This window comes from Grammomys surdaster, unplaced genomic scaffold (assembly GCF_004785775.1).
Source record: "Grammomys surdaster isolate TR1022 unplaced genomic scaffold, NIH_TR_1.0 126118, whole genome shotgun sequence".
NCBI lineage: Eukaryota > Metazoa > Chordata > Mammalia > Rodentia > Muridae > Grammomys > Grammomys surdaster.
This window is the reverse complement of record NW_021620926.1, coordinates 314,690-326,736: the sequence shown is the minus strand read 5'-3', so window position 1 is coordinate 326,736 and position 12,047 is coordinate 314,690. Positions and strand designations below refer to the sequence as shown.

The following is a 12,047-nucleotide window of genomic DNA, read 5'->3' as shown; positions in this document are numbered from 1 at the left end:
AATATTTGCTAGTGAGTCCAATATCTGAATTTAAAAACACTAAGTATTTCCACGAGAGGAACTGAGACAGACTTGGCCGTTTACACTCACATATAGCATAGTGGCCTTATGCTTGTGCTGGAAAAACATAAATACCTTTATAGATGTGCTACACATGTACAAATGTGGTACAAATAAAGATAAAATGATCATATAAATCTCTAAACCCATTTTTAAAAATATGAACGGTTTGCTAGCATCGTTCTAATTTTTAGTATCTCAAAAGCAACTTATAAAATGTAATGTTCTACAGCAATTTTAGTTTGTCCTATGGAAAAGTTTAAAGCCAATTTAAACATAAGCTCTTAAATACATTAAAGATTTGTATTAAGATGAGGAAAAACTTTTAGAAAAATTCTATTTGTTTATCCACGTATAGCCATATACTAATTCTATCTCACTGCCCCCTTCTTTTCCCAACCGCTGATGTGGATATCCCTGCCTACAGCAAGGGTTATACTGACGTTGTGAGGATCCCTGAAGGAGCAACCCACATAAAAGTCCGACAGTTCAAAGCCAAAGACCAGACTAGATTCACTGCTTACTTAGCCCTAAAGAAGAAAACTGGCGAGTACCTTATCAACGGCAAGTACATGATCTCCACTTCAGAGACCATCATCGACATCAATGGTACTGTGATGAACTACAGTGGGTGGAGCCACAGAGATGACTTTTTACACGGGATGGGCTATTCAGCCACAAAAGAAATTCTGATCGTGCAGATCCTTGCAACAGACCCAACTAAAGCGTTAGACGTCCGTTACAGCTTTTTTGTCCCCAAGAAGTCGACTCAAAAAGTGAACTCTGTCATTAGCCATGGCGGCAACAAAGTGGGACCACACACTCCACAGCTGCAGTGGGTGACAGGCCCATGGCTGGCCTGTTCTAGGACCTGTGACACAGGCTGGCACACCAGGACCGTGCAGTGCCAGGATGGAAACCGGAAATTAGCTAAGGGATGCATTCTCTCTCAGAGGCCTTCTGCGTTTAAGCAATGTTTGCTGAAGAAATGTTAGCCTGTGGTTTATTCTAACGCACAAAAATAGCAGGAGGGTCATCGCAGATACAGTTGTGGTGAAGACAAGGCCTACCCAAAGCACACAAAGACATGCCTTCATGTCATTGTCACCACGAGTCGAGTTATGGGCAGAATCTGCTCTCTGTGACCAAAAGATTTACTCTACTTGGTGTAATGATGGTGACCTTGGAATAGAGAAAAAACGTGGGAGTTATGGAACATCCCTGGGCCTAGACAAAGGAGACACACAATGATGAATGTAGAATCGGGGACATTTGAAGATGGCAGAGAAGTCTTGTCACCTACCTCTTATAGAATGTCTTCAAAGACATCGTGATCATGTTCAGCCATGACACACATCTTATTTTTACTGTTTGTAAATGCATCCTCCCTTGGTATGTCACTTTATAAAGTTGGTCCTATTAATATATACACATATGTGTATGTATGTGTACATGCATATATACATATGTTTGTATATATGTATGTACACACACGCACATATATATATATATAACAAAATATTTGACCAAAGTAGGTCTGCAGCTATTTCAACTACTAGTTTCCAGAAAGGGCTGCGGAAGATTTACTGGAAGTTAAGGACTTGCTGCTGTTAAATTAGACTTTGTATATTGTCAGTCTACAGGAGATAAGAGCTTAGTTTAAAAGAAAAGAAACCATTTTGACAGCAAGCACCTTCTGTGAAGTTCTAAAAAGGGAAAGGATCTGTGTGTGGGGGGGAATCACTTAAACACATACTCAGTTCTGTGTACTCTAAATTTTGACTGTCTGTATTTTTTTCAGGCATCCAGCCAAGTTATTGTATCATTTGGGGTGTAAAAACTGTGTTTTCCTGTGTATATGTGATCAATATCCGAAGGTCTAAAAATTAGCTTGCCTGTATTGGAATTTAAAAAATAACAAATATGTCACTGTGTTTTCAATGTATATTTTCACAACTGCTTCCTTTTCTGTGGCTCCTGGCTCATATCTTACAATGTGTAGTCATCATAGAGAACACACAGCAGAAAGCTGCCTGTCACACCCAGCACCTTCAGTAATGGCTTACCTCTGCTCAGCCAGTGTTTGTGTTTGCTTCTTTGCTTTTCCCAAGGATTGGAAGACGCATGTTCTGCATTGATTGAGTCTAACAGTAGTATTGAAATCATTTCATATTTAGCCTCATCTTGAACAAGCAATTGGATCAATTCAACTAATTCAAGAAACCAAACTACTTAGCACTTAAAAGACTGTTTCCACACCATAGTCAATTATCTCATAATTTACCAAATATAAGCATATACCTGCTGTATTAGAGAATTTTCCCAATCAGAAAGCATTTATTTATAATGTATGAGTGAGTATGTAGGTGATGAAATGTAAGGGTTTTCAGGAAGTCTTTTACCTGCACAAGAAGGTTGCACATGCTTAAGTAATAATCATAAACAGAAAATCTCCTTTAAGCTACACACTTCACAACCTCCTCCGATAATTCAAATAATATGAGATCTTCTTATTCCACTGGCATTTCTTTTTTCTTTGTAAAAATCTGCAAAGTAAATTGTTTTATGCAAATTTTATACTGATCATACCAAATGTGCCTACTGTTAAGGATCTGCATACAAGGTTTTGAGAAATCCTCTCTGGAATTCCACTAATTGTATGAGAGTTTATTTTTATTATAGAATATCTTAATATAAATGATTATGTACTTGATGATTCGATAGCACATTTACTTCAGTAGACCAGAAAAAAAAATGAAACCTTACTTAGGTTCCTTTGCTTGTTTTTTTGTTGTAAGAAATTATTTTGTGAAACAGACCAATGCCCTTCCAAACCAGTGATTAGCCATTAGATTCTCCCAGTCTGGTCTTTTACATTAAGAAATTCAGATTATATAATACTCATAGCCTGTGTTGGGTGCAGGTTTCCAAATATAGAGCACAGGAATTAATCTAGTCAAATTGGTCATAAAATAAAAGATTAAATCTCTGTACAGAGAGAATAAATAGTGTAATGTGACTTTCTCCAATTTTGAAAACAGTATAAACCAAGTAGTTCTAATTTGACAAAATTCCCATTTTTGTGTGTGTTTATATTAAAAGAAAATAAATGACGAGTAAATGTGATTATCTCCCATTCTACTTCCCTCTGTGGTCATCATAGATTTTATTAAGATTTTCATTGGTTTACTTTTCCCTATAATAATGAAGTTTTGCACTTCACAGTGAAATCATCCGAAAGGGGATAAACAGATAAACCACTAATCTATGTCTAAAGGGATTTTCATTACATTTTAAAATGACTACCCTCCATGGGCAGGGGAATGTATATAAAACTCCTAAGGAAAGAGACACAGCAAACTGAGATTCAGAAAGACGAAGTGTCACAGAGGGAAAGAGTAATGACAGTGTGTGGGGAAAACTATTTTAAATTCCAATTCAGTCCAGTTAGATTTTGTGCTGTGTCTGCCATCTTCCCGTTGTGTATCTTGAATCCTTAAAGACCTTGGATTTAAGATGGTGGATAAAGGTGGGGAAATACAAAAAGGCAATGCTCAGGTTACAGAATCTCTAACCTCACTTGCATAAAAAAATCATTCCAGTGGGAGTGTCAGTAAGTGCAAAAAAGCTCACAATGAAACAGTATCTTGTCCTTTTAGAACAGTAAATGTCACCTTAAACCCTCCTTATTGTTTGAAAGTATAAGAGCATTGTTACAATGTATTTGATGGGCTCAACACCTATTGCCTTCCTGTGGAAACAGCTCTAAACTAACAAATGAGGGATGGATCACAAACAAAATAAGAAGTTGCAGCACTGAAACCTAAGTAATTTATTGTTTTTGCAACTGCCATGTGAATTTCTGTGATGAAATTATTTATTCTTATTTAACAAAAATTATGTGCAAAGTCTTCTATATTTAAAATGTGTTGCTGTTGTCCTATTTTTTTTTAATTTATGCTTCTTGTTTGTGTATAAAATGCACTTTGTGAGTTTATATAATATACAGCACTGGTGGATTTGTATTTTTTTTACAGAAGGATTTCTGTGTGGAACAGGTGTATGTGTGTATATTCTGCATGTATTTTCAGTCTGCCACTCTCACATTTTAAACTTCTATTGCTAGCAGTGTTTCTTACTAATCACTATGTTAATAGGTCAATTAAATACCAGTAACATTGGCTTCCTCACATTGTGAGTTTTAAAACTGAATATTTAATCAAGTAAGTTGTAAGTTGTTAACTAGAGGACATATGTACCTTAGAAGCACCCACACAGAAGCTAAGATACAATGGAGAATAGTGGCTGAAACAGGCATAGCCTGCAATTCCAGCACACAGGAGGCTGAGGGAGGTGGATCCTGAACTTAAGAGCAGTCTAGGATACATAGCAGATCCCTACTTTGGGAGAAAAGAGAGAACCCGTTTCAGTCACATCACTAATAAATATATACAAGGAGATGTTAATGTATTATATGAATGTTACGGACACATAACTTTTAAGTGACTAAAGGATGCTAAACACAAAGTCTCACAGCTTTAGAGACACCTACCCACAAATACAGTGTCTCAGCCTCTGCCATCTATAGAGATTCTACAGATGATCTCAAACAAAGGGGGATTCGAGTATTTCTGATACAAGTCCCAACGTTGTCTATGGGTGTAGATGTACGTAACAGAATGTGACTTTTTATTACTACTATCAAATTGACCAGAGCGATAGGACATAGGGCTAGCATGACTCTGGAAACAACAGCTCATTTGTGACTGGGACCATGCAGTCTAATTCTAGAAATAAAGTCAAGCACTCTTGGCCCCACTGTATAATTCACTGGGTCAAACCCTGGCTCCAATGTTCCTCCATTAACATAACTTCCTTGTTAGCAAATTAACAAGGTCAGTCAGTATAACCAGCAAGGACCATAGGCAGATTCAGAAGCCCAGGGTGTTCACCATGACTGCAGCTCATTGTTAGAAATATGATGAATAAAATTCTTAATTCTACTCTGAGTTGAGAACCCTGCAGAACAGCACAGCCATAATGTGTTAGTACCACTCATAAACTTATGGTGAAACATGGGGTCCTACAAATGCATTACATTTTTTTTATTATTTCAGGACTACAAAATAAAAGAAATAGCTATGAAAACAAAACAGGTAACTCAAAGCCATTGCAAAATCATATTAAAGGAGTTTTATCATTGAAACACACAGAAAATGCACTTGTATAGTTAATATATTATTTTTCTCATTGACCAACAATCTACAGTTCTACAGAATCAAACACGTAAGTCAACCTAACTGAGTAGTTTGGTAAAAATGTGTTAATAAACCCTTATTAATGTGAAATATAGGTTTGATTCATTGAATTAAATCACTACAAACCATATCAATCTATAATCAAGCCAAAAATTCAATTATTCAAACAATGAGGACATATTGCAATAAGGTCCATTCATTATTAAGTTAATACACAGGAATAAAAATCAGTAAAAAAGGATATATACATCTAACAAATTCTTCGTATGGAATATAATTCTGGTTCAGGTGTTATGGGGGATATAATATATCATTTATTTATCTATGTGCAGAGAGAATAGGACTTTGACATAACATTAGCTCACCCATTTAATTGTGATTTATTAATATATCAGCAACTTTTCAATATGTTTGCTCTCTAGTCCCTGTTAGGTTGGAACCCCTGCTAGCCACGTACTGCTAAATGAATCCTGTTTTCTCTTCTTCCATCAACCCAACCCACAAGGAGAAAACTCCTAGCTCACAAGTCATCATCCTTGGCCTTCTCAGTTTTGGCAACCCATCCAAGAGTGCCTGCACAATGGCTCATCTTTGACCATATATGGTACAATCCCATCTCCTGGCTTACATGTGACCATCTCTTACCAAAGATATATAAAACCCCCTTACCTTAGCCCAGGTACCCAACTTCCCTGGCCCTGTTCTTTGGCATGGGTGAAACTAGTGAACCTACCTGGGAGAAGCACCTAAAACAATCTGCATTTACCTGCTTTTAATTTGGTTTTGTATGGCCTATATTTGTGTCACCAAGAGAGAAAAGAGCTACTAGTCCCTACCTTATGGCTCTATTGACCAGCATGTGTAGATCACATAGGTTTAAAAGAAAACATAAACACTGTCCCATCTGACCCATCACCCTGTCAGGCAATACTCCCAGTGACTCAGAACTCCAAGAACACCTGTACTCAGAATACTCAGAATACACTGTTTGCAACTCCATTTTTCTTTGCCTCATCCAGTGAAAACCAGTAATTGTAACAGAGGTGCTAACAATATCTTTAGTAATGACTGTCAAATGTAGCATTTCTGACTTAGTTTTTAGTTTCAACACAATTCTACAATTTGCTAAAGAGATCTCTACCCTTTTTATCAAGTCCAGACACAATTTATTCCTCAGAATTTGAGAAGTCAGCATATCCAATGGCTATTCTAATCCAAGATATATATGAGGACACTTAAGATGTCACCAAAATTTGAAGTGAGACAGGTGAGAGTTTGGTCTTGGTGTCTCTGAATTTCTAAGTTGTCAACAGTTCGTGGAAAATTCTGTGTCTGGATTTTCTTTTTAAACATTTTAATACTTCATACCATAGTCAACATTTAGTGTCTAGATGTCAACTGCTTTCTAATATTTACGTTGAAAGTATCTGTGCCTATACAGAGAGTGTAATTAGAATAGGGGTCCTCACCAATGTGCAAAATTGTAAGCTAGACTTCTGATTGAGAAATATATGGTCTTTTCACGGCAGTACTGAAATGTACATTCTCATGTGGCATGGACATTCCTGGTTCATCCTGCTATAGTCAAGAACTAGCAAACCCTGGTTATATCGTGGCGATTGATTGATTGATTGATTGATTGGAAACATACAGAGTAGATATTGCAAGTAGCTAACTCAATGGCAGAAATACAACCCATCTGACATAAACAGTGGCACCAACACTGAACTTCTATTAGTATCCATGAGTAAGCCAAGTAATAAATCTTAGTAGCTAAAACTCAGATGTTTGAAGTCTTAAAACATATTTCCCTGATAACACTAAATAATGATGCTTCACATGTCTCCACTTCATGAAAATGATGGCATGTGATTCAGTTTAATGGCCAAAAACTCTTGGGAAGATGAGACAGGTTTTGATTAAAATGTCTTCTTAGCTTTGACAAACTTCAGATTGGAATTGCCTACTTAGAGCATTGCTATATCTCAGTCTATAGACCATACCAAATTCCTTTCTTCAGAAAGACACTTGAATTGAGCTGTTTTGGGCCTACACTGTAGTTATTTTTCATTGAGGAATACTATTTTGTAAAGCAAAACCTTTTTCTGTATGAAATGAAACTACACCTAAAAGCTATTTCAGCGGACATAATAAATAGAAATTGTAAATCAGGTCAAAGCATGTACTGTGTATGCTTGGAGTTGAAAACTATTGTCTTCTTATTTTAAATACCTCACAACACTTGCATCACACAGCCTGGTCTCTGTCATGTCTGATATTCATCATTTGATTGAGAACAGACAAGATTGGGTCTTAGCTAATACAGTACTCCTTTGGCATGTAACTTCTTCTGGTCAGTGTAGGAATTCCTAAAGTCTGCCAAGTATTAAAACATAAGCCAGCATCATAACTGGGCTATAGTTATACATAAACTTACTACATGTAGAACTGTAAGGAGTTAAAATTATAAGCAAGTACATTTCTTAAGAGAAATTTACTAGAAGCTCTACATATTTGATGAGAGTTTATAAATTAGCTTTCTAGTGCACATTGATTCTTTTTAAAATTACAGTCATCAATGCTAAGTGAGCATTACAAACACTGAATTTCCCTCTGATATCAAGCAGTATTTTAGAATTATGATACTAAAAATGTCCTTCAAAGTTTTATTAATTCTTTGTAAATTTCATATAATGCATTTGAATCCCATTTCCCTCAATTCTTCCAATTAATACTCTCTCGGCCCTTTCCCATTCCTTCTACACTATTTTGAGATTTTTGTCTTCTCTCCTTTTTTCCCTCTTTCCCTATTGAGTCCAGTTTGTGTTGTCTAGGTAGTCTTAGGAGGGAGGCTTGTCCTAGAGTGTGGTCAAACTACTTGGTGTCCCATCATTAAAGAAAACAGATTTTTCCTTTCCCAGCAGCTATCAAATGCTAATAGCTCTCCAGTGAGTAGTGATTTTATAACTACCTTTCCTGCTTCGTGCTGGGATTTTGTTAGTATTGAGCCTGGGAATGTCCTGTGCATGCTGTGAGGAGTGTGAGTTCATCTGTGCATGGGATCCATTGTATCTGGGAAACACTCTTTTCTTGATGTCGCCAACCACCTCTGGCTCTTGCAACTTTTCTGCACCCTCTTCTCTGAAAATTACTGAGTTATTCAGGAAAGGACTGTGATAAGAATGCCCCCATTTAAATCTGAGCAATCCACAGTCATTTACTTTTACACTTTGACTATCCAGACGGCTCTATATTAGCTGCATCTACTTCAAAGAGAAGCTTCTCTGAACACAGTTGAGAAATGCTCTCATTTGTAGTTATCAATAAGTCATTAAGGAAGAACATAATGCTATTATTTTGCTAATAGAAAAATACTTTAAAAAGAAAAGTATTAATATTCTTAAATCTTATCATTAGCAATTTCTTCTGAAGAAGTTACCACCCCACAAAAACAAAAACAAACAAACAACAACAACAACAAAACCCCACACCTATTAATTTTAAAGGTGGCATAAACTTAACCATTATAATATGGTTGGAATGTCTTCAACATTTTGTTGGCTGAGGCCCTGTACCAAATACTTTCTGAACTTTCTAATGTGCTTTATCTCTGTGACCTGATAAGGTAGTCAGAAGATTCCAGTATTGACGTTACCATGGCAACACGATAACTACATCCCAAGTAGCATGTACTACTGAGCATTCCCAAGATAATCATCATCTGTTGCCAGCATCTTTAAAGGCAGGAGCTCCTAACATAGAGGGAGTGACCTTAGTATGAACAGAGAGCTCTTTGAAACTGAAGATATTCTTACCGTCTCTAAAGATATCCTTACTGTGTGGGCTTTCTGGGTAGATCGGGAGCAGGGACAATGTTCCAAAGATACAGCTATGAAAGTCCCTTCAGGTTATAAGGATGGACTCATAAGCCACATGTAGCACAAAGAATTGCTTTTTCAGGAATGAGAAGAAAGACTTTGACTTGGAAAACTAATGCATGCAAGCTAGACATTCGAAAAACATTCAGTACTTAACCTTGCAATCTCCTGTGTGACCCAGAGTGAGCTGAGCCAGAAAAGGTCAAAAAACATAAAAATGGTCTGAAGGGCAGTTTTTCTATTATAACAAACAAGGGAAATATTTAGAAATGAAAGTGCAGATACTTGGGACACCCAAATTATCTTAAAGGCTTAGAAATTGTTGCGTCTTTCTGAATATTTTACTGCAATATCTGTACCATTAAAATAAATATTTTTCACACACATGAGAGGTTAATTATTAAGTATGATGTAGATCCAGAGATTCCATAGGTTCTGATTTCTATATATAGTAATATAAAACTAATGTAGCTAACAGGATAGGCCTTTTGTTAGTAGATTAAGGGATACAACAATAAGGCTTGCTTTTATTAGTTCCTTGTGATGTTTATCACATAGATAAATAGAAGGAAATCACAGAGTGATCACCTATCTGGGGATGTTCCTGTGGAAGGAGAAATACAAGCAGTCCCAAGACCATTATAACATGTAGATCATCATATAGACCTTTTTTTTTTTACATGTCAACAGTGCATTTTTTATCTGACTTTATCTTTCATTAGGAGTTTACCTACATTAGAATTACAACCCACTTTTTGCTACTTGGGCTATGATTTTAAAAAAAAATCTAAACCTGGACTGGAAAGATGATTCAGTGGTTAAAAGCACTTGTTGCTCTTGCAGATGGTCCTGGATTTAGTTGCCAGCCCCCACATGGCAGCTCACAGTCACTCATAATTCCATTCTCAGATCCAGTGCCCTCTTATGACCATGTGGTGCACATACATATGTGTAGGCAAAATATTCATAAACACAAAATAAAAAAGTATCAATTTTAAATAATTAAATCTTATCTATAAAAGAGTAATTTAAGTGTAATTAGACTGAAGTTATAGTGTAACTTTGAAGTAAAAACAAAAAATAAATGACATGTTGAGAGGTGTTATCATATTTATCTTCCAAATACATCTCCTAGATGTTACAAATAACTTACTAAAGAGTTTCTTAACTCTATGCTCTTTTTTCCTGTCCTCCAGCTTTGCAAGATTAATGTCTTGCTCCTATGTTTTCATTTTATGTTGTTTTAGACAGTCAAAAGATGGGATTCCAAACCTTAGTGTAAAGAAAAATCGGGGGAAAGAAAAAGTACATAACAGCCATTACAGGCAGAGTTCCTAAGAAATTCCCAGGTGTGAGTATACTATTCAAAATCTATCAGAATATGCAATAGCTGTCTCTTCCTTCAAGTTTACATCAGAGCCAATCTCATTCCTTCATTACTGCAAGTTGGTCCAAACCCCCATCTAAACACTCTATCTAAACAACAGTAAATACCTCCTAGTGGGGCTTCCTGATTTCGTCAACAGCAAGTCCGTTCCTGGGAAAACATTTCAGTCAAATCCTTTCACTTCTTTGCTGAAAATTCTCTAACATTTTTCTGTCCTACATAAACTCAGAAACAGTATCTTCTCATGTTCTTTGAGGTCCCACAGGATCATATCCCACCATCCTCTTTGATATCTACTCTGATTTCCTGCCCCCTGGCTCACTGTTCCATCCTTGTTATCCCCCAAACTAGACTTTAATGCATCAAATATGAACTACATCTAGAATTCCTACCCAGGTACATGTTACTCTTCTTTAGCCCAATAAGTCCTAAGGAACATGGCCATGTTCATACCATAGATCTTACATTGTTCATCTTAATCAAAGAAATTTGGCCTCCTGCTAAATATTTGCCAAGGTTTGGAGCTATTTAGAGATACTACTGTGGTGGAAGATTTGCTACTGGGGTCTAGTGAGGAGAAACTGGGGCTGCTGTGATGCATGAAACAACATCCCATAGCAAGGAAGGATCCAGTCAGACTGTCAATGGAACTGAAGTGAGGACTTTAGCGTTGATCAATCATTCCTTCCAGCCTCCTCAGGTTAATAAACTTTCTCAGAATAGTACTCTTCACCTTCTAATGGAATGCCAGCCATCATGGCTAGGACTCCTTTCTCTTTCCTCCTAGAGAGCATGGAGCAGCATAATCTGAAAGCCAACTCTTCATTCTTGGAACATTGACTTCAGGTAGGTGTTTCCTGAAGGCTGAATCTAGGTGGGTTATGAACTTGGCATTGTTGGGGCAATTGATGGATTATGCAGGTGACTATGGCATAAACATAAGACAGGCAATTATTGTAAATCACTATTAGTCTGATTTTTACAACTGATTACAGGAAGTCTGTGGAAACCTCCCTGGCCCAATCATTTTATAAAATGAGTGTTATGCCCTAAGCCAGGTCTCTACAGTTTCTGAATGAGCTAAGTAGAATGTTTCCTGTGGAGTCAAACGAAGGCTTAAGAAGAATAGAAGTTTTGTTTCTTCAAGAACATTTTAAAACAATAACTGACTTTCATGTAAATGGCATGTGTTTTTAAAATAGTAACTGCCTTAAATAAGGGGACTCTACTTTCTGGACAAATCTAGAAAGCCTGAAAAGTCAGTATTGCCAACAATTCAGGTTCTAAATTTCAAAGGATAATTATCCTGTAACTTAGGAATCTTTTGGTTAAAACTTCCTGAACATGTGCTAAAGAATAGGAGCTATGGAAAAGGTGAAAGGCTCACATTGTTGACAAACAGATTTTCATTCTTAAACTTACGCAGAAATGTAATGACGCTCTGGTTAACTAGAGAAGACGTAG

At 36.7% G+C, this 12,047-nt stretch overlaps 1 protein-coding gene across 1 annotated transcript in view; it reads left to right on the top strand.

Moving 5' to 3' along the window:
• The window catches only part of Adamts5 (ADAM metallopeptidase with thrombospondin type 1 motif 5), a 40,914-nt gene extending 36,662 nt beyond the window's left edge, over positions 1 to 4,252 (top strand). Inside the window, exon 8 of the mRNA XM_028756345.1 lies at positions 488 to 4,252. Within this exon, the coding sequence (XP_028612178.1) occupies positions 488 to 1,055 (568 nt within the window). The 3' untranslated portion in view covers positions 1,056 to 4,252. The remainder of the gene's footprint in view (positions 1 to 487) is intronic.
• The last annotated feature ends 7,795 nt before the right edge of the window (positions 4,253 to 12,047 follow it).